At 38.6% G+C, this 24,270-nt stretch overlaps 1 protein-coding gene across 3 annotated transcripts in view; it reads right to left on the reverse strand.

Moving 5' to 3' along the window:
• The window catches only part of TPP2 (tripeptidyl peptidase 2), a 55,924-nt gene that overhangs the window by 23,716 nt on the left and 7,938 nt on the right, over positions 1–24,270 (reverse strand). For all 3 annotated transcript variants that reach the window (XM_063460058.1, XM_063460050.1, XM_063460066.1), the window contains exons 6-18: positions 24,087–24,250; positions 22,966–23,120; positions 21,262–21,338; positions 20,129–20,256; positions 18,709–18,808; positions 17,502–17,650; positions 15,786–15,901; positions 14,541–14,709; positions 13,711–13,868; positions 8,981–9,057; positions 7,856–7,962; positions 6,920–7,074; positions 2,628–2,744 (exon numbers count right to left, since the gene is read on the reverse strand). In XM_063460058.1, coding sequence (XP_063316128.1) covers positions 2,628–2,744; positions 6,920–7,074; positions 7,856–7,962; positions 8,981–9,057; positions 13,711–13,868; positions 14,541–14,709; positions 15,786–15,901; positions 17,502–17,650; positions 18,709–18,808; positions 20,129–20,256; positions 21,262–21,338; positions 22,966–23,120; positions 24,087–24,250 — 1,672 coding nt within the window. The remainder of the gene's footprint in view (positions 1–2,627; positions 2,745–6,919; positions 7,075–7,855; positions 7,963–8,980; positions 9,058–13,710; positions 13,869–14,540; positions 14,710–15,785; positions 15,902–17,501; positions 17,651–18,708; positions 18,809–20,128; positions 20,257–21,261; positions 21,339–22,965; positions 23,121–24,086; positions 24,251–24,270) is intronic.

Consider the following 24,270-nt stretch of genomic DNA (forward strand, 5'->3'; position numbering starts at 1 on the left):
CATCAACCTGAGCCACCACTGGACCCCAAGGAAAGTCACCCTCCTGCACCTAAAATGTAGGAAACAGGAGGGTGACTTAAATATTGTGTGTTTATGTGTCTTTGTATGTGTGTGTATGTATATGTGTCTGTCTCTTTGTATGTATGTCATGTGTGCCTTGTGTCTGTCTCTTTGTATGTATGTCATGTGTGTCTTGTGTCTGTCTCTTTGTATGTATGTCATGTGTGTCTTGTGTCTGTCTCTTTGTATGTATGTCATGTGTGTCTTGTGTCTGTGTGTGTGTGTGTACCTCTCTCTCTCTCTCTCTCTGGGAGGGGGGCCCCACGGATAAGTTACGCACCGGGGCCCCATGGTTTGTGTTCGCCACTGCTTGGCACCAATATTAAGGAAATACAGAACAAATGTATGCTGTATCCATGAAATGCTATGGTGCTTATTTCCTGCACTGTCCGGTTATCTCAAGTTCAGTAAAACATTCCAGCCAATGGCAAAGAACAGTTAATAGGTGCCAGTTATTTAATGGGGTACCTGTGCTACCCACTTTTATTAACTAGCCAAAACATTTAATTGTATACTTCTCGACCCTCTGTACTTTTATTAGTAGCCAAACAGTAGAGTTAAATCATATGATCAAAAGCACTTGAATCATCCAAACAAATTACCCAATCCTTCTCAGTAGCCAGTTTCATAAGCTTAATTAATTTTAGTAATTGTCATACATGCATGGGTATTTATATAAAAAAAACTAAAACGGGGGCGGAGCCGGCGCCCAAACGAGCTAGACGCGTCTCGGAGCTGCTCCGCTATTCAGCCCGAGAAAAGGTCGGCAATCCCAGAGAATACCCTGCAACCAGACCACCACTGGAGGCTGTCTGATCCCCGACGGTATGGGGAAGAAAAGCAAGAAGCTGCGTCCGGACCCGGGCTCGGGTTCCCACGATATCGGCACTTACATGCGGACTGCAGTGAGGCCGACACATACCAAGATGGCGCCCGCAGAGACTTACTCACATCTGTCCTCGGACGAGGATAGCAATACAGCCGACGACCTCTCCCCTCCACCGAGGCGACGACCGGAACCACTGGCGACCACAGCGCTCGGTGACTCGGCCCCGGCCACAAGGGCAGATATTAAAGCTCTGGTAGCAGAGATTCAAGCCATGTTCAGGGCTGACTTGGCGCCGATCCGGGAGGAGGTTTCCACGCTCAATGCCCGCATGCACAAAATGGAGGAAGGTATGGCAGGCCGCGAGCTCGCTCAGACAGCCACAGATGCTGCCATAGAAGCACTGCAGAAACAGAGCGCTGCTCAGCAAGCCCAACTGGCTAACTTAGAGGACAAGGCCAGGGCACGGAACCTACGGATAAAAGGCATCCCAGATACTATAACAGATACAGAACTTCCCCACTACTGCAGGAGGCTCCTTGCCACCCTTCTGACGCCCAAGCACTCTAAACAGATAGTGGTGGACTCCTGCTACAGGCTTCCTAAACCGGCTACAGCGACCCGGGAGACGCCTAAAGAAGTTCTGCTTAAACTGGTACGTGACGCTGACCGTGGCATTATCATGGGGGCAGCAAGGGGTTCTCCCACGGTGCCCTTTGAGGGCGACCAACTGACATTCTATCGGGACATATCCAGATATACCCTGTCCTGGCGGCGCTCCCTCAAGCCCATAACCCAAGTACTTCAGGAGAAGTCCATCACCTACAAGTGGGGTCCCCGCAGATTACTAGCCAGTAAGGCAGGGAAAACACACGTTATCTCACATCCTGCCGAAGCCCCTACTTTCCTGCATGCCCTCGGCCTACCGACAGCGCAGCCACAGGTCTCAGCCCACCCGGCCTGGAATGTAGCGGACATTATTCCATTCGTGCCAAGAGGAGGAGCACCCACGACGGCAGCACAGCCACCCTGAACTTTGGGACTGAGTTTTGCCTCTCACAGAACCCTATCCCTGTGGCCTTTTTCCTTCTCTTATTTAATAGGGAAAGGAAGTGGTCTATGTTTGTGTTAATATTTGTACACGTTTCTATATTGTATAACTGTTATTTTATGTTGCCGGCTCCGAAAGCTGTAGACCTAGCTTAGCCCCAAAGCACCCCCCAAGCGCTATCACGCGACACGCCAGAGCAAAACTAGCAGCCCTCCGGGTGCCCAGCGCTACACTCCCACCTTCAGATCCAGCACAACAAAATGGGACCCCACACCCGGTCCTAAGGGCTCCCCTACCCAATAAAATTATAACAACGTGCCTTATTCTGGCCTTAGTATCTAGGCGTACTGTAAACTAGCCTCGAGGCACACAAGGCTCAAGTTTATCGCTCCACCCAGTCGCAAGCTCAAGGAACACCGCTAGGGACGCCTGGGCGAACTTGCATTAAACACTAAATAAAACTGAGTAGACTACGCTAAGTGGCGAAAAGATTTCTGTACTGTAAAACTGTCTTACCTGTTGTCCACTAATGTTGACATTTTGTTTGCCAATACTCGCAAAAAATAAAGATTTATAAAAAAAACTAAAACATTTTTCCTACTAAATTGTTTAGCAATTTACTATTTCAGAAATAACAATACACAACAATATATATACGAATTAACAAACAAAAAACATTTGTAAACTTACAATGTTTAGCTGTTGCAGGCCACAAGCAAGCCCATGGAAAGAAATAGTATAATCAATAGTGACATCATTAAGACTTGCCCACCAACGGGCAATGCAAAATTCAATAGTCTTTCCACCCTATAAAAAAAGGAAAAATATTAATTAAAAAAACATTTATACACTTTATAAAGAATATCGAAATTCCAAAGGAGAGGGTAACATATGTAAACAGTGCATTAAATCACTTTTCTGGAAACTGACAAATTAGGTATAGGTGCCAATTTGAATCCGTTCTTACAGATACAGGTTAAATGAGCAACAAACTCCGCAACGCTGTACAATGGGTGGACTAACAGACATGTATTTGTAACCAGACGAGTTGGACACATAGGAACAGAGGGCTTGAGGGCCCTGTTCAATGAGCTTACATGCTAGACTAGTTGGGTATAGTTATTTATTAAAAAAAAAAAAAAAAAAAAAAAAAAGGGTAGGGTAGAAAAGTAGGTTGTTAGGATAGTATTAAAGGGATACTGTAGTGCCAGGAATACAAACTGCCTCCGCCCCTTCCCCTTCCCAGGTAAATAAAGGGTTAAAAACCCTTTATTTACTTTCCTTATCCCAGTACCGATGTCCCTTGCGCTGGGTCAAAGCTCTGCCCCCTCTTCCGACCCGCGATGAGCGGGGTCTAATGCCCATTAGGAAAGCAATGAATCAATGCTTTCCTATGGGGGAAAAAAAAATCTGACACTGGAGGTCCTCATGCAGAGCGGGAGGACGTCCAGCATCAGATAATGGACAAAAAGTCTGTTACGATTCCGGAAACGCCCCGTGGCTGTCTGGTAGACAGACACAGAGGGCAGACTTAGTGCTGCAATGTAAACATTGCAGTTCTCTGGAACTCCAATGTTTAACATTACAGCACTAGGTGCAACAGGGACACAGCACCCATAGCACTTCAATGAGCTGAAGTGGTCTGGGTAAAATACAATAAAATATGGTGAGAGCGCACTATACAATAAAAAGTTACCACATATGGCAGATCACATACAGTTGATGTTTATAGTTTATAAAAACCAAAAAAGGAACATATACATAGGGTAATATAGTTAAAACTATATAATTTTAAGAATTAGTATTGGATCCACTCACATGGTTCTGAGCCACTCCACAAGTTGGCTCAGACTAAAAGCTCAATATAGAAGGATTGGTGGCCACCATGTAAGAACCTGGATGTTCAGGTACACAGCTTTACCTCTTTCCAGTGTTCCTCACCAATAAGGAACTCCAATAGACTGGATATGGGCGTGTAAAAGCACCACCGACTTTATTAAGAGCAAACAGGTCGACTATATTATTGAAGGAATTTTATGATTGACAAAATCAATTAAAAACCAAAACCTTATTTAAGCAAGTTGACGTTAACAGTTTTATTTATTTTTACAAGCTGCCATTTTAGACCATGGTTAACCAACATCCCCAAGGGCCAATTTCTAAGATTAAAACTGAACTGTACGGATTTAAAGTATAAAGATCAAGCATCAATTTAAAAAAAAAAAATCAGTTTATTGTCAAGGGTTATGATCCAAATAAGAAATAAAACTAAACGTCGACTTGCTTAAATAAGGTTTTGGCTTTCAATTGATATTGTTCAACATAAATTTATAGATCTAAAAAGTTGATTTATTCAGTACGTATATATGCAAGTTTAATATTACAACCATTGTGATTAAGATCTTCTATAAAATTTAAAAGGGATTCTTGATTGCCACGACATATAATAAAAAATATTGTCAATATAGCATTTGGGGAGGACCAGGTTCGCCCCAATGTCCCCTCGGGAAAAGACTTCCCAATAGGACATAAAAAGATTAGCGTAACTCGGGGTGAACCTGGTCCCCATAGCTGTCCCTTTGGTTTGCAAGTACGATTTATCATTGAACCAAAAAAAAAAATTCTTCTCTAAAATCATAAAATTCCTTCAATAATATAGTTGACCTGTTTGTTCTTAATAAAGCCGGTGGTGCTTTAACACCAATATCCAGTCTATTTGAGTTCCTTGTTGGTGCTACACTAGAAAGAGGGAAAGCTGTGTACCTAAACATCCAGATTCTTACAAGGTGGCCACCAATCATTCTATATTGAGCTTTTAGTCTGAGCCAGCTTGTGAAGTGGCTCAGAACCATGTAAGTGAATCCAATAATGATTCTTAAAATTATATAGTTTTAACTATATTACCCTATATATGTGTTCCTTTTTTGTTTTTAGAAACATCAACTGTATGTGCCATATGTGGTAACCTTTTATTGTATAGTGTGCTCTCACCATATTTTATTGTATTATGCACTATTTTCTGCGTGTTTGGAGTGATACACACTGTGATTGTAGCACCCTTTACTCCATTTTTTCAAGCTTTTATGATTCAGCACTTTTATATTGAAAGGGACTGGGTGCCTACAGTGTCCCTTTCAGAGGGCTTAGTGTTTTGTTTTGATGACAGTTGCAGGAGAGGAATCAGTTCGGGGAGGGAAAGCGGTTGACTGTTTAATGGATATGCTATCCTGAAGAAGTACGTTTTCAAAGCCTAGACGGAACATATTTGTGTATTAGTGAGGATGGGTAGGTCAGAGCAGCATTGTGTAGAGATTTGTAAGCAAGTACCAGGATCTTAAATTGAGCCCTATATATCTTATGGGAAGCCAATGTAATTACTGACAGAGGGGGAGGTGCAGGCGGACAGGAAGATGAGCCCACTTAGAAGCGATTCCTACTTTATCCTTTTTTAATTTCCTACTCTAACCTTGTAAAATTATAAATCTGACATATTATATAGATGTGGAATTAACACAGATTACTGCTTTGAGGTCAGATGCACAGCACTAAGTGTCCCTGCCCTGACAGGGAAAATTTTTAAGGAAAAACTAAGGTGCGGTGTAGCATTTCAGTTTTATGGTAGCATACAGGTTACTCAGTCACAGTCCTTAGATATACAGTATTTTGGTTCTGGAGAAGCATGCATGTAACTCGAACAGTCACACTAATTAAAGAGATTGACAATGCAAAATCCGACCCAATATTTTTAGTGCATTAGACAAAATATTGGATTTTTTTTTCAGACAACCAAAAAAAGCAATTCCCTGCAGTTCATCCTCCCACATGAAGGAGAGAAAATTCAATCAAGAGCATCCCTTTCAGGTTTATGGAGACAGATCATTGGGCCATAATTACCTGTCCACCAGGGAATTACTGAAAAAGTAGTATATTCACAAAAGAATCAGACAAGTTCATAGTTAGAGACCAGGCTGTGTTTTAGAGCCATTGACCAGATGCGTAATCTGGAGCTTGGTTCTCTCTCCATCAGAGGGGACAGACAGCCTTCTATATTGTGTTGGATGCACATCCTGCACACACACATAAGGACAAACTGTATACAAGTACCCCAGAACCAAGTACCCAGGAATGCCAGACCTAGTGGACTGTCTTTAGCAGCAATGTTTTTAACAAATGATTGCCATGATAACCCACTCTCAGAAATTTAAAAACTAAGAGTTTGCTCAGCGTGCTCTAAGCAAAAAGCACTTTGAAATAATGCAGCATGTTTTTGGGGCTTAGATTAGCCATTTAAGCCATAGTAGGTAGTAGAATAAACAATAAAATGGAGGAGGGACACGATAATGGGCAAGGAATGGCTTAAAATAAAATTGATATGGGTGAAGTGTGGGTTATAGCGTTAAAGCACAACTGTCACCACTTAAAACCCAGTAACAAACTAAGTAAGCTTTGAGTTGTGCTTATACTTTAAAATAATTGAAAAACATGCACAAAATTTCATTACATTGTTTGTACGTTACGTCACACAGTACTCCACAGTGGGTATTTTGGAAATATTTTATACATGCATATGCAGCACTATGAAAAGAACTCCCAAACACATGTACATGGCTTGTATGGCATTTCTGTGCAAATGCTCAAGCACCCTAAACATGGCAGAGCCCCAGAAGTGAGTATTCATTTTAGTTGCCTCAGCAGAACTGCTGTAGCCTCTACTGGGGTGAGGGAACCAGTTCCTGTCACTCACAGAGAAGTGAAAGTTTCACTTTAAGTGAAAACAAAAATAATTCTCCCCCCCCCCCCCCCCTCTTTTTTCGTTCTGAAAGTGGAAAAAAATAACCGCATTTTAATGCTTGGTGGAGGGAGTGGATTTGGAGACCGTGAAAGGTTATAACGTTCTCTCTCTGTCTGTGTATACATGTGAATTAAAAATGTTCGCAGATTGCGTAAAATACAAAAATAACTAATCTTAGAAAACACCTCACCAAAACAGGAAAAGCTTCATTTACGGAGCCCTTTTCGAGTAATGAAGAGAATTTATAGAACTCATGACTCCTGTATGCTTTCTGTTTCACTAGCTGAACAGCATGAAGAACAAACTTTGACGACACATCAGAGGACTTTGAAGTAACTGTAACCTCTGAGGAGAAAGAGAAAACATAATAAAATAAGTTAAAACAATGTTAATAGGTTAATAAATCACCACAGGCTCTATTCCCATATGCCTTGACTAACATATAGCTCAATATTAAGCTGTAGAAATTTAGCAAAGATGACAATAAGCCAATATAATCTGATGTGGAGCACACAGCTCAACAAATAAGAATCCCCTTAAATGTTTCTTTAAAAGGTAAACATTTAAGGAGGTGCTACTGTACTATATATTTATTTTCAATTTCTCGCTTAGACTTTGCTACTTGCATGCAGTTTTAGCACCAATTAAGATACTAATTCAAGAATATATAAACACTGAAAAAGTGAAGCTGAAAAATTTTGATTGGCTGTTTATATATTAAGAATGTGCATTCCAATATCATCTTGATAAAGACCAGGTCTGGATTCTGAAAATTCAAAGTGTACTGACATTGCATATACATTAACCAATATGCATGGAATAAAGAAAGTTCAAGTAATTCATTACAAAGACAAAAGCATCATTAAGAGGATATCTATTCAGTAGGCGTGTTTATTAAATGTACATGATGGCAGCATTCTGAGGGTATAACCCCTTAAGGTTCCCTTTTATTCCAGAAGTTTGGTCCTTAAGGGGTTAATAAGTCGGTTTTGAAATGCTGGGTAATCTACAGTCAGTGAGATATAGTTTTGAGCTATGCACACATATACAAGCATTACACATTTACATCAGTAAGCACCATCATGATAAATGATGCTTACCGTGTTAATTGCTGCTTTTATCTTACCAGCCCATGTGGCTCCCTGAGGAACTTCTATAAAGTGCCTTTGAATTTGTCCAGGCTTGAAATGGATATCTCTATATTCAATATCATATGATGTTGCATCACTTAGCCTAAAAGAGAGTATAACAGAGTCGAACAGAAAATAGGAATTAATCTCAATTATAGAACAAATAAACCAAGTGATTAATTTGTTTTTAATTAATGTTTAAGTGCCTCATCCTAAAATGTGTAGGAAAATAACAGCATTTAAGATGGACTACATGCAATATAATCAGAATTAAATATTCACCATATGGTGCAAGACATTACCAATATCCTTAACGAAATGTAACAGTGTGTTTGGCTATACAGAGCCAATTTGATCATCTCATTCTATTTTATTAATTTCTCCCCCTCACCCCCCTGTAATAATTCATAAGAGCTTAAAAAGTTACTCCAAGCACCATGAGCACTTTAGTGATTTGGCGAGGTCATGGCGTCTGGCAACTGAATAAGCAGTGTGAAAAAACATTATATATACGCAGATAGATCACCCTGCTATCAGAGGTGTAGCTTCATCAACTTTAGCATCACTTAGGAATCATTATAAAGACCAGAAAAATAGTTCTGTGTGGCTAAGATAACGTCAGTAAAAAAATTGTCATTTAATGCCAGTATGCACACTCAGGGCTACCAGTGGCTGTCCTCCTGGGCTTACTTCCACCTCAAGGGAGGGGGGGAGGGGTTAATGTCAGATAAGGAAGATTGGATTGCCGGGAGATCTTGACTTCTGGAATAGAAGTGGTTATTTTCATTTTGAAAGGTTGGGGGGGGGACACCAGAATATCAAGGGTTACACTGACCAAAAGAAAACATTTTTTTTCCTAAAACACTTATTTTTGGTCAAAGTAACCCCTTAATGGCTAAATTGCATTAAAATGTCTTGTGCTAACCAATATTCAGAAACACGATTAACATTTTCAGGGGGTAAATAAAAGCCATGAGATCTCAAAACAACTTGTAAATTAACAAATATGTATTCAGTGAGTCCAGTAAGTATTTTTGTACATCATCGGGTGCATCAGCAGTGGTTATTGGCATAATGATACTTTATAACCTAGTTACAATATGTTAAACTGTAAATCTTACTTTGCTGGAATAATAACGGTGACAGGAATTCTAAATAGTGGACCACAATTTGGTGCAGATATATCATAGCCACAAATCTAGGGAGGAAAGAAAAGAATGTGCATTCAATTTTGACTTATCTTTGAAAACAAAATCAAAACAAAAAAACAGTTTATCACTGTCACACAGACACACACACACGTAGTAGGGTACATAGAAAGTCTATTATTCAATGGTAAAATGGTATTAAAAAACTTTTTTCCTCTTTAAATGAAAGTCATAGTCAAGGATACATGAGATTTGATACAGGATGACAAGATGCAGGTATCCTCAGTCTGTGACAATCAAATGCGGTTTTTTTCTGGGGGAAACCAGTGTTTTTACAGTTAAAACACTGTAGTCACCAGTAGAGATCGACAGATTATTGGCCGTTAGCGATATTGCCGGAAAAAAACTGAATATCTGCCAATTGAGATACAGATATTGCCGATAATACATACCAGGACCGCCGGGCCCATTACAAGCCCAGCGTTCCTGGGGGGCCCAGCAAGCTCTTACTTACCTTCCCAGCAGCTCCCTTCAGCTCTCTGTGTAAATCTTGCGAGTCCCGCGGCTGTCAGAGCTTTGACATGGGTTACCATGGCAAAGCTCCGCGCGGCACGCTAGCCGCGAGACTTACACAGGGAGCTGCTGGGAAGGTAAGTAACAGCTTGCTGCAGGCCCCACTGCTCAGTACATACCACTGGACCACCAGGAAATGCCATATCTCCACTCCCTGTCAAAGTATGAAGCAGGGAGGGGGACTAAAAAAATAAATAAAACATTTCAATATTAAAATAAAATAAATGACCCCCCTCCCCCCCCCCATTTTACACAAATTACATCCCTACACACACACATACATATACATACATACACACACACACACACTACACAAACACTCCCTGCATTCACTATACACACACTACACAAACACTCTGCATTCATTATATACACACTGCATCCAGCACACACACACACACACAAAACACACACAGCTCCCCTGTCAAAACACACTGCATCCACTACATGTGGTATGTACTTTTTGTGCATTTACCTTTAGAAATAGTTTATTTTTTTCAAAATGTCGATCAGTCGATCCCTAGTCACCAGAACCACTACAGCTTAAAGTAGTGGTTCTGGTGTTTATAGCATGTCCCTGCAGGCTCACCAATGTAACATTCAGAGAAAAAGCAGTGTTTATATTGCTGCCTAGTAGTACTTCTAGCATAGTTGCCTACATTTTAAAAAAAAAATTTCCAGGGACACTTTGTAGCACAGCCATCAATTATTACTTTGAAAATATACCACACCCACTGCCACAAAGCTCCGCCCACTATATCCAACCCATATAATCTCCGCCTATTTATAATGCAGCTTACAGGCTCTACTCAATAAAGAGAGAATTATAGGGAAATTAGGTGGTAATTTTAAACTTAAGGCCAAAGTAAGAGAGTTGGAAACTTTCTCCCATTCAGCTGCACTAAAAGTACAGCATTTATATCAGGCAGGTACATTTTATCACTTTTAGGTGAGTTGGGTATCAGTGGTGACACTGTCAGTGCTTCAGTCAGAGAGTTGCGTCTACACCATAGAGCATACATTATTGCACAAACATTTAGACCTACATACATATACAGATATGTGTATATATATATATATATCTGTATATGTATGTATATAAAGGTTTGTGCAATAATGTATGCTCTATGGTGTAGACGCAACTCTCTGACTGAAGCACTGACAGTATAAGTATATATATATATATATATATACACACACACACACACACACAAATATTGAAAACCCCTGCACTATAACAAAAAAAACAAAAACAAAAACCTGGTGCTCTGGTAGCTGAACCATACAGAAAGAAAAAAATACCGGCACTAAGATTTTCATATAATTAAGTCTTCATTTATTGCGAAGAGAAGATCGACGTTTCAGCTCCTCTAGTGTCCTGTGTCCTGATGAAAGCTCCCTAGAAGAGCTGAAACGTCGATCTTCTCTTCGCAATAAATGAAGACTTAATTATATGAAAATCCTAGAGTGCCGATTTTATTTCCTCTTATACCTCTAAAGTGCTGAGCTGTGAAATAGTGGTCGTTGTAAATCAACATGACTTACTACATTTTAAGAATGACTGATTGATTGACGAATGAAAATACTTGACAATGTTGTACAGCTTTAACCCCTTAAGGACACAACCTCAGAAGCTGGACATACCCTTAAGGACACAAGAAATTTTTGCTTTTTTTGCAGTTTGTGTTCAACTGCAATTTGCATCTCTCTCATTTATTGTACCAACACATATTATATACCGTTTTTTAGACAACAAAATGGGCTTTAAATTTGATGTGACATATACATATATTAGGAAAAGTAATTCAAAATCAATTTATTATCGTGTCTTGCTTAATAAAGTACATAATATGTGTAGGATTTAAGTTTATTTTTAAAGTTACAGGTCACAAACTACAATGTCTAAAATAAAATTTCAATGTGAAACAATTTTAGAAGTTGGTATGTTTGTCGTGGAAGTTTAATACCCATCACAGAAAACAAAATCACCACACAAAAGTATATATTTATATAAAGTAGACATCACAGACCATTTACCTAAAGTTATTTTGACACTTTTTACGAAGCATATTCACCGCCAATCTCTGCTAAATATTGGAGTAAAGTTGTGTTTTTTCTCTATTTTGGCATATACACATATAACAAGGTTTTTGTAAGGTGTATTTTGTAAAGCTATCCCTGTGCAGAATCCCATATTGTGTTCAGCTACATCTGCTGAGTACAACAATACCCCCATTGTATGACCTTGCCACTATTCTGTGAAGCTACAATGCCATATAGGATACCATGCTATTTCAGTTTCTATAGTTGGAATTTTCATAGTTGGTCATTTGTGGCAGTCTAGCCATTTGACTGTTCAAATAACCCCACAACGGACTTCCATTTGAGAAAGCAGACACTCCAATGGAATTGGCATTATTAGGTATATATTATACCATAACGTGCCATCTTTTTCTCACCGATTTATTTCAAATTTTGTGGTGAGAATAGAACATTTAATTTTTTTTACATACATGTTGCATTTTTGCTGGGTATTTCGTACATTTGATAAGTGCCACTGTCACAAATTCCCCCTAAGTATGCTCAGTTACCTCTTCTGAGAAAAACAATAAGCTGAATGTATGACCTAGACATGATTTTGTGAAGTTACAGTGCTGTAAAAGAGACGTGACAAGTTCAGTTTTTTAAGTGTGAATTTACATGGAAGGTTTTAATGGGTCTGTATTCTATTTTGAAATATGTTAGCAGGCTGCTTTTTCCAACTACCCCAGAAAGGCATACTATTTCTTAAAGAAGACACCCTAGGGTATTTCAAAAGATATCTTTGAACCTTAGCGGGAAATCATTTTTCCGCTAGCTTATCCCAAGTGTAGTGGTAATAAGCATTTTTATGCCTTTTTGACACACAATGAGTTTGTACTATATATTTTGCAAACCTTATGTGTGCTACAGCAGTATAATACATCATATGTTGCTCAGCTATGTCATGTAAGTACAGCAATACCCCCGTATGTACCTTTATGAGGTATATGACAACATTGAAGGGGCACGTTTGAGACACAGCAATATGTTTGAATTTTTACGCTGGGTCCATGCCCCACTTTGGAATTTTCTAAATAGGTTGTGTTTTCCAATTACTTCACAAAGGCAATGGTGTTTCAAAAGGCATATTTTAAACTTTAGCGTGGTATAATTTTTTCATTAGCCTGTACCAAGTAATACACATTTTTCCCTATTTTAAACATTAATTTTTTTAAAGTTTTATTTTTTTTAGCTTTGTTTAAACTTTTCAAAAGTTTCTCTTCACTTAATTTTTTTTATTGTTAACCCCTAACTAGCCTAAGAGTAAATCCCCCAATTTCCCCAATAACTTCTACCCACCCTAGCTAAATAAATAAATGTTTTACAAATATTTAAAGGGGCACTATAGTCACCTATCAGTTTTCCTGAAACTATAGTGATCCTTTAAGTAATAAATTTAACCCCTGAGGATTTTATTACTACAGGCGAGAGACAGATCCAACCGCACCACTCTGTCTCCCTGCACTTCACAGCTCACACGGAGCTGCAGGGAGACAGATCGGGTTTCACTGCAGCATGTGTCATCGCTCTGACTCCTTGACTCTAATAGGGAGGCACACTACAGGAACATTAACCCCACGATTGCGGCAACCTGGGGTTCATTTTAGTATTGGATGGAAATTTTCCGTCCTTAAGGGGTTAATTTAGAAATGTATGAAAGTGCAAGGTAAGGTGTTAATATATAGTTGTATTTCTCATTATAGGGTGTAAAACATGCACCTGGTACTATGCAAAAAAGAAAAATTGCCCTGAATGATCTTTTGCAGGTTAGTATTAGAGATGCATTACGTCACCCTAGTTGCTCGGAGCATCCATTTTTGAATTTGAGATAAGAAAGCTTTTGTTATTAGTAGGAGTATCTAAATTATAAAGTAGACCGGTATTTTATTATTTCCCTACATTATCATCTTTTCACATTTCAATCATTAAGGAGCTCATGATTTTGCATGACCAATTATGAGTCTGCACAAGGGCAGAAGTATTTAAAACATCTAAAAAAAAACAAAAAAAAAAAAACATTTTAGGCATTAAGTATGCTTTTGTCTTACCTCAGTATAATGCACTCCTTCTCGTAGACCGCGTGGATCCACTCTGATATTTACGTGTCTACACTGGTTCATTAGCTCTAAGTGACTTGGATACTGTATCCAGGATGCATTCGATGTAAGAGCTAAATGAAGTTGTAAAGAGATCCGCTCAGAGTTTTCTGCAAAAAAAAAATAAAATATATATATATATATATATATATATATATATATATATATATATATATATATATATATAAAATGGTTACTCCTGAACATGCATTAAAACGACCATGCCAAAGAAAAGTGCCAATATCGCATCCTCAAACTCTAGAACCATATATATTCTTAGATCAATGAAAGAGTGGTAAGCATGTTTTTGTAATGCTTTGTGGGGCTATTGAATTTGGAAGTGCTACAGTTCCAAACTTAGATCTCATCTACCCATTATTCCAATTGGTTCCTGTAAATTTTGTATTTGAGCAGACTGTCACTTTAATCTGCAAAAAAACACCACCTGACTAAAAATGTGATTTAATTTATTAATCAATTCCTCAGATGGTGTTCAGTATCTTCAGTCCTTTGATCCATCTGCAATATTTCCTCCACTTACCTTGGTTAAGATACCACCAAGCATGACTGGTCGGTTTATTGTGAATTCTCATTCACACACGTGGTGGTATTAGTAATCCGGTTACAAAAAGTCGTTTTTATTTTAACCTGAAACTGCTGTACTAAAGAATTCAAACGTGGAGCCAAGTATTGAAGTAAAGTCTGGTTTAGGTGGATATATCAGATATTACAAGGACACATTCCCCTTGTAGCATCTTTTTCCAATATGAAACTCCGCTCACCTGTGTTCTCTGGAAAGAATGGTTCAATACCCACACCATGGTCTGATGGTGCAGAGACCTGAACTGGATCCCTGAGGTAGATTCCACGAGCAGATCCTACAGTAACTGTAAAACCTATTTTACAGATCAGTGAGGAATTCTGTATGAGGTAGTCATAGGCCTTATCAACCTAGCATAGAGGGAAAAAACATGTTACATATCACACAACTGAGATTTGCTTGTTTTTGTAGAGTGATCAAATAAAACATGCCAATGTGCAGATTATGAATGTCACAAACTGTGTCCCCAAAACGTTTACGCTCACTGTCCCAGCCCCCTTGCTTGCTGGCCCCATGTGGAACTATAATCCCTGTCCCTCTCCGGTGCTACCTAAGAGGAGATATCCATCAGAGAGACGCGAGCCCTGGTAGACACTCTGGAGCTATGAATCACCAGACAGTAACTGATAGTCAGGTTAGGTGTTTCTCAATCTAGTCTAAGGGACTGAAACTCATTATACCGTACAGCGACATAACTATAAAAACAAGGATTACATCATAACCATTACAGCTCTCTGTTGGCCTTTGACACTGCTGGACACCAACTTTTCTCCTGTGGCCATTGATGACATACAGTTTCTGCAGAGCTGCAGAAGTAGATCCAACTAGCCATTTGCTGGCAGAGTGCATCAGCTGAAGGCGCTCAGCCAATGAATGTAATGCTAATTGAAATTACCCAGTCTGTAACTCTTGTTCCGCGCTGGTGACTCAACAATGACGCTGATGGAGATGGATTAACACATCCGGCAGAAAAGTGGCTAAACTCTGTATGTGCAGTGTTTCAAAGTTGCACATGCAGACTGCAAGCACCATGACCACTTCAAATTACTGATGTGGTCATGATGCTTGGAGTAACCCCATGACCATTTATGGTCATTCCTGAGAATAAGAGGTTTAATAGACGTTTATTTAGATTTACATGAGCAATGTTTGTTTATAATGACAGTATACCGATCAAGTGCAGAACTAAAAGCTATTCCTAAGAGGAAAGTGATCAAATAAGTTAACTTATTGTAGTATAGAGAAACATATATGCAGACATTGAGGAGAGTTCAGCATTTTCAATATGATCCTGGAGGATATAGGAAGGAAATCAAATGGTGAAAGACTGATCAAATGAAAGTCTTGGACAGGCACAGAGTATGAATTGCAGTGGTGAAAGCTGTGGGAATAGGAGCCCAATTACATGGTGACTGCAGTGCAATACCTGAATAATCCCATGGCCTTGAGCAAACACTTCAATATTTTCAGCTTTCATAGCAGTATTTTCCAAAGCTTTCCTTACTGAATGCACAGTATATTGGACACCATTTGCTTTCAGACCTGCAAAACCAAAATGAAAAATATAACCAATGTTTAGCAGACAAATTATTTTCCCAAAGTCATAACATAGGAGATAAAGTCCCTTCCAAATGGAGGTAGTAACATTAACAATGCAATGCTTTACCACGCACCTCTCTAATCTTTCCTGTAGAATCTTAAGTTCTAAGTAAAGGCAAAGCAAAAGGAGAAAAAGCATGAAGGAAACTAAATTGCCAGTTACGAAATCAAATTTTAATTTCATTCCTTATATGGTTAGATGTCATATCCATTCAGAGCAGGACACAGGGTCACTTCAAAATGAAGGGATATGACTAAATTGATTGATTAGGACTAAAGAGGGAACCAACTGCACTGAACACCTTTCTGCCAAAAGCAGCATCAATGGACATTAACACCAAAACAAAACAAAGTTTGTAAAATGCATGCAAGGACAATCAAGTAAATGCCTTGCAGATTTGGTCCACAGAAGCCTCGAGAGAAATTAGCTATTAACCCATCTGGATTATGTAGTTGAGCCAATTGGTAACAGTGACAGATGACGCTTTTTGACCCAAATAGCATCCAGAAACAAACAAAATAAGAACAGTTAAGTAGCCTGGTTGCTTCAACATAATACAGACGTTCCAAAATACATCTGCCAGGGCCACAGGCTTGAGAACTACACTGGGAGCTGAACTTTAATATGAGAGACCATTAGGTCTATATCGAGTAGACCCTCACTACTAACCCAGCTGGGAGAAGATCTCTGAAAGGTGGCTCGATTCCCATGAACAACAGACTGGGAAAATTGGAAGAATACAAAAGGTACAGAAGAGGCAAAAAGACCAAGGAAGCATTAGGTGAGCAGTAAAGGGGGAAACCCTAGGCTATTAACACACAAAAGTACAAAAAAAATTTGCCAAAACCTATAATTGTCAATTAAAACTTAACATTTAATAAATCAGTTAAAAAAGTAAATAAGGCTTCAGCAAAATCCGCCAAAGTCCTACCACTCACAGGTCCCATCCTGTGAGAACGCAAGAGGAAAAAAAAAAATAAAACGGAGGGAGAATGGAAGAAATATAGTAGCACTAAGGAATAATTCTATATCCTTCTAGAACAAGTAAATCGAAACAATATCTGTAATTTACATTGGTAAATAAATTGTAAGAAAGCGACCTGAAAATTGTAACAGTATCCACTTAAGTTGCACTACCCTTGATACTAAGAATGCTTACCAAAGTGAAATGTAATAATCATAGAAAAATAAAACTTAGCAGGATAACGAATCAAAATAAAATAGCTATTTAAGTTTGCAATAAGATTGTGAACTATTCAGTGCCTTCATGGGCACCTATGTCAAGTAGTAAAATCTATTATGACACCTACAGGACTCTTTCGATGCGTCAGATTAGATTTTGCTTCTTAGCATTGGTGCCCACAAAGGCACAAAACAGTTAATCTAATTGTAAACCATTTTTTCTTTTGCTCTAACCTAATCTCCTTAGATAAAAGCACTGTCATATCTCTGTAGCTATGAACTTCTCCTTCCCACTGCTGTTTGTGCCTGCTGCATTGAAGTAAGAGCCTTTGTTCGGTTTACCATCACATTGATCATTACCTGATAAAACTAGTGCAATTCCTCCACAAGCATTGGGAGAAGACATGGACGTTCCATTCATCAGCTGAGTTCCCCGTAATGTCCAGTTTGGCACAGATGCAATAGCGCCTCCTGGGGCACTTATACTGACTCCAAGTGCTCCGTCAGTACTAGTAAAAGAAATTAAGGAAATTTATATATTTAAAAAATAAATTTTTAAAAAGCATTTTTGTCTTAAACTAAAGATAATTGTATTTACAATGACATAAATAAGCAAATTCTTCCCAAAACCACCACCCCCCCGCCAAAAAAAAAAAAAAAAAAAAAAATTATTAAAAGGTATAACGGTACAGGATTTTAAATCTAGGACAATGGTGATACAAATTCTTTAGGTTTTAGATACACAGATTGTAGGAGAACTTAAATACAAAATAAATATGAATAAAACTTAAGAGGAAAACCTTAAAAGGAAACTCCAGTGCCAGGAAAACAGACCGTTTTCCTGGCACTGAAGGTCCCCCTCTCTCCCTCCCACTCCCCAATCCCCGGTTGCTGAAGGGGTGAAAACCCTTCAGTAACTTACCAGAGGCAGCGACGATGTCCCACGTCGCGGCTTCTTCCTCCACGCCACTCCTCCTAGTGATTGCATCGGCCGATGGGAGAAACTGATCCCGCCCACCGGCCGGGGAGACCTAATGCGCTTGCGCAGCAATGCCGCGCATTAGAGCTCCCCATAACAAAGCATTGAAAATGCTTTTCAATTCTTTCCTATGGGGAAATGAGCAACGCTGGATGTCCTCACACAGCGTGAAGACGTCCAGCGACGCTCTAGCACAGGTTTCCTGTGCTAGAAACCAGGAAGTGCCCTCTTGTGGCTGTCTAGTAGACAGCCACTAGAGGTGGAGTTAACCCTGCAAGGTAATTATTGCAGTTTATAAAAAAAACTGCAATAATTACACTTGCAGGGTTAAGAGTAGTGGGAGTTGGCACCCAGACCACTCCATTGGGCAGAAGTGGTCTGGGTGCCTGGAGTGTCCCTTTAAGCAAGAGAAGCCAAACACATAGATGTCAAAATGGTTCATGGTTACAATTTGGCAACCATGAAGTTAAAAGACTAACAATAATAATGGGTTACATGTGATGTCCATTGGAAAATTAACATTCAAAGCTCAAACAGGAAGTACAGAAATCATACAAGGAGCAAAGAAAAGGAAAACATGTGCCTTACCTTGGACCTCTAGAAGACCAAGTGTACTGATTGGCAGGTAGTTTTTCTCGAAGGGAGTATTCTGCTACCATCATGTCCGGTGAAACATAGGCACCCACACCTAGAATAAACAAAATATAACAGATAACTTTAATGGGTTCACACAATAGGAAGCAGGATATATTTACTACATGCAGTATAATTGCAAATTGTAGGTTGCTTGAGCATTTTACGAATAAATAATACAGAAATAAATGAATAGTAAATAACTATTCTTCATCAAATTTCCCTTCAGGTCTTTGGAACACAAAAGAATAAGGGTTTTTAGAGATACTCCAAGCGCCATAACCACTTCAGCTAGTAACCAATAATGAAATGCTGCACATATGTAGTTTTTAAAAATGCTGCTGTTGGCATAACTCCTGTGCTGACAGCTTTCATTAGCAAGTCCAATAAGAGAGCTCAGGACATGTGAAGGTAAATATAGTAAAAATTACATGCATAGGTATTCATTGGCTGAGAAAGATTGGAGAATCTCCTTCCTTGTATATAGCTCTACCATTATACCCCCTTCTTTCTCTGACACTGCATTCCATCGCAGGAATTCCTGCAATAGAGTAGAGCTACCATCCCTTATTTAGCCACCACTAATCGTAGCTCAAACCAATCCCACTGCCACTTCTCCACAACAGATACTTCTCAGGTTTGCATAGATCACATACCCTACATTTCTTCCTCCACCATTTTCTAGTAGCTGATCACCACAGAGTGGAATTGTGCTTGTGTTTCTCATCAGGGGGGCTATTTTTTGTATTTGATGTCTGTACCCTCCTCTCATATTTCCTGTTGTTCTTGGTATGTATATTTTTCTTTATCAGTATATACAGATATCTAATATATTGTTGCTCTGAATTAGTGGTTATACCACTTTAATTGGATCATTTTTTGATCAATACTTTTTTTCTTCTTCTTCCTATTTTGACTTTATCTGCAATTATTGTTTGCATATTGGATAGAGATGTTTTAACATTTCCAATTCTTTAATATCTATGCTGATACCTGTTATACATGTGTTTTTTGTGTAATAAAGTTTTTTGTATTTTATGCTGTTGTGCTCCTCCTTCTAGTATTATATGATTATATGTATAGCCTCTTGGAAATGGGGCTTTTGAAGTGAGCACCTTGACTTTCATTAATTTTCCTTATCTAATGGTGATGACTATTTTAACGGGTGTGCCCACCTGCGCTTTGTTAATATCTCATCATGTACATTGCCTGAAATTCAAGTAATGTTTGCCCCACCTGTGTTATTTTATTCACACTATGCCACTTCCATAAAATGTCTAAAGAATAATATTAAAAAAAATTAAAAGTAAAAAAGAACAATATATACAAAAGCAAGTGAATGCAAAAGTGGGACTGTTGAAAACACACAGGATACCTATTACACTGGAAGTAGTTCCACCAGGACAACCAACTGTAGAAAGGCACGGACCATTATTCCCAGCACTGGAGACATAGATAATGTTGTGTTTCCACACCGCTTCATTAATTGCTTCACATATCCTCCTGCAAACATATCCCAGATCAGAACATTATAAACACATTTTGTAAGCCTAAACCTCACAAACAAATCAAGGTGTAATTTATAAAAAATAATCACATCAAAACAATATGCATGCGGTAAAATGTTTTTTTTTTTTTTTTTTAAAGACCACCCTGTAATAACCATTCAACGGACACTTAAAAAGCAGAATTGGCTCTGCCCAAACTGGCCAGCCTGTGTTATCAAGCATCAGTAATATCGGGGAATTGAAGATGAAAGGACACTTCAAGCAAACTAAATGTTTTTCTGTACGGTGCACATATAATAACCAAGCCCCCTAGAATGTAACAGAAATACTACAGAGTATAATAATATGTTCTTTCACAGCTCATTGGTAACAAAAAAAAGTATCTAGTCATCTTAGGCAGCAGTTCCACTCATATGGGTAGTGTAATTGCTGTGAAAACTGCATGCCCATTAACACATGCTTAAAATAATGGAAGTATGATGACTGGCTGAAACACTTACCGGCATAATAATAGCTTAATGCAGAAGCGGCAAGCCCTGTGAATTTTCAGCGAATTCAGAATTTTATTGTTTTAATTTGCTTTTTTCATTCATATCAGGGCTCAACACTAACACTTGTTGGAAAATAGAAAAACAGATAGGGGGCGCTCCCCATCTGTTTTTCTATTTTCTTACTGTGTTTGTGTTTTTTTTAAGTGGTTTTATAAACACTGGGAAGGTCGCACTTATAAAGGGAGCTATCTAAAATACCTCATCTCACTTGCACTTTGTGTGTTAAGGACTTGCTGTACTAACACTTGTTACTAGCCACTGGCTAATAGAAATGTACCCCTTGTACAATGCCATGGACTTTCTAGATTTGCAGTGGCAAGTACATTTTAAGTCCTGATTTCTGTAATGCAATAAATATGAAGATCAAACTTACCCCAGAATGTCCTAGTGACCTATTGAATCTGCTGTGCACTAAAATCATGACACATGCTTATCTGCAGATTACATACCCGGAATTTGGCCAATGTGTTGCTTCACCGTAGCTGTAGTTGATGAGGTCACACTTATACTTTATTGCTTCAATCATCTGTTAAAACAAAAGCAAACAAATGCTGCTGATCAGATAAAATCTTGTCATTTGAACATTCATTGCAGAATTTATGTTGCTACATATGGTAAGAAATGTATGTGTGTGCAGCAAACATTAATCTTCTGCTGTCTGCAGACCATGCAGATTGCATCTGATGTTAGAAAGGTTGACAAAGTCCATACGTTTGATATTTTTGAACAGTCATCTTTAATAGCACACGGATTACTCCACAGAAGGAACTATACAACTATAAAGCACAATACACAAACTATTGTAGCACACAATTACAAAGAATAATACAAGTCTTGTCCCCCTGTGTTTTGGGCTATGTAGTGTGCTCTGTTGAGCGACAGCATTTTGGGTCTCTTGTGAAGAGGCTACCCAGCAATATCTTTGACAGTATAACATATTTGCACAAAGTCCATTTTTGCCAGCATAAGAAAGCAAATTAAAAAGCTTAAATGGTTACTTTTCTGCCATAAATTAAAGCAAGCATAAAAAACAGCTTCCACTTCATCTATTACCTACATTGTACTAAGCAATGCACAGAGTAGACACACAACCTTAATGTCACCTCAAATGGTGGATTTTATGGATACAAACAGGATATTAGTTATGAGCAAAAAAAAAAAAACAAACAGGAAATTACATTTTAGGCTAATATTGCTAAATTAAATAAATAACTTCCCACACCGCTGTTTTTCAATTTGGTTTCCATTAAATCTAAAAATTACAAAAGCAGTTCTCCAGAATTTCCTGTTTGGTGGTTAGAACGACAAATACGATTTTCCCCATTAGCTTGTAATCTGTGAAACGATTCTAAAAAAAAAAAAAAAAAAAAAAAAAAAACCCCACACACTTCCAAAAAGATGTGTATATGTTTTGGATAAATATACTTTTAACATATCCAAATTATACACACACACAGTTTACACATACACGGAGACATTTCTTGCTAAAGCATTTTAATAACCTTAATAATGTTTTATTTTGTACACATGGCTGGTTATCTCACTTGTGTATATAAACATTTTCTACTAAACAATCCCAGCTTGCCAATTAGTGTTTTGTTCTACATCAATACTTCCTAAGCTCTGCTTTGAGATGTAGGCACAATAAAACTATGCAATAGGAATTCAGTCAGTGAAATTTGTTGCAGATAAATGGACTGGCTTTTTCTGATAAAGTACTCTAGATATGATGGCAGTAGAGAACCATGTGGATGGATAGCCAGTCATTTCCCTTGGTGTGGGCTACTGTTCTCCAAGCTATAGTTTGCTTCCCTTCATGTTTTGTTTTCTGTGCAACTCTTCTTACTCCTCCAAGTGTCTTTCCTCCAATAGTCACATGCCATATGTTCTTTATATGATACTTTATTTCCATATAGTTTCTGAACATTCTTTGTTTCTTTTCAGTACTCTTCCAGGTCTCTAAGTTCTTATAAAGGACTCCACACCAGTCTATTTGTATGGAACCAGTGCCTATATGTGGTTGGTTCACAGACTGGTAAAACAACTCTTTAATTTCAGACAGGCATTCTAGGCAGCAATGATACTCCCAGAGCAATATCAGATACATTTCAATTGACTTAACATAGCTACTATAAAAACAAAAAGACTCATACCGCTCTTATCAGTCCTGTGCCTGTTTCCATGGTGCTTAGCCTTGTATCACCAATCTTGATGGCAAGGATCTGGGCTCCAGGGGCTATACCATTTCTTTCAGGTTCATCTGGGAAGTATCCAGCAGCAATACTAGCAACATGGGTGCCATGTGCACCTACAATGTGGAAACAACAATTAAAAGCAAAGATTACACAAGTTCAGTCAGTCAGTCTACATCACTGCGCATAAAATCAGAAAATGCGGCTATACATATGATTAGACACATTGTCTTAAAGGGACTCTATAATCACCAGAAGAACTACAGCTTATTGTATTTGTTCTGGTGAGTATACTCATTCCCTTCAAGCAACACTGTGTTTTTAGAGAAAAGGCAGTGCTTACATTACAGCCTAGGGATACCTCTACTGGCCCCTCTTCAGATGGCGACTAGAGGTATTTCTGGGGACATTCAGTGTCTCCACTCTCTGCATGGAGACACTGAACATTCCTCATAGAAATTAATTGATTCAATTCATCTCTATGAGGAGATACTGATTGGCCAGAGCTGTGTTTGGCTTGTGCTGGCTCTGCCCCTGATCTGTCTCCTTGACAGTCTTAACCAATCCAGTCCTTTCCTATGTGAAAGCATTGTGTTTGGCTGAGAGAATCACTTCTGATGATGTCAGCAAAGCAGGCAGATCCGGGGCAGAGCCAGCAGCAGCAGACTGGAATAAAAGTAAGATTTTACTATATTTAGGGGGGCTAGATGGTGTTTTTACCACTTGAGAGTCAGAAATACATGTTTGCGTTCCTGATCCTATAGTGTTCCTTTAAATTATATGCAAGTTCTATGGATAGACAGAGCAAGAATTCCATGTAGGCCAAACTGTAAAATAGATGTTATATATACTGAAATATGACCCTTATAACCGACACACATATTATACTACTACAATTGAAAATACATTTTATTGAAACACTGAAGTTTTTTTATCTGAAACCAACATATCAACAGTGAAATATATAATCATGAAAAGGCTTGATTCTGAGAATGTGTGCATTGTGTTTTTAATCAGCTTTACAGTAACCATACACAGGTTAAACTGTAAAACTGACTAATGTAAGAATTTAAAGATCTCACCTCCACTGGTCACGATCGATAGCACATTCCCTTCTTCATAAATGTTGACAGAATAATTCAACATTTCTGATGTGCCAAATGATCCATACTCTTGAGCCTCTCTGTAATTCCCTAATACACTGCAAGTTTCTAAGTCTCCACATTCACTGGTGTCCATACAAGCTCTTGAAAAAAACAAAACACA

The sequence above is a fragment of the Pelobates fuscus genome, chromosome 1, assembly GCF_036172605.1.
Source record: "Pelobates fuscus isolate aPelFus1 chromosome 1, aPelFus1.pri, whole genome shotgun sequence".
Taxonomy (NCBI): domain Eukaryota; kingdom Metazoa; phylum Chordata; class Amphibia; order Anura; family Pelobatidae; genus Pelobates; species Pelobates fuscus.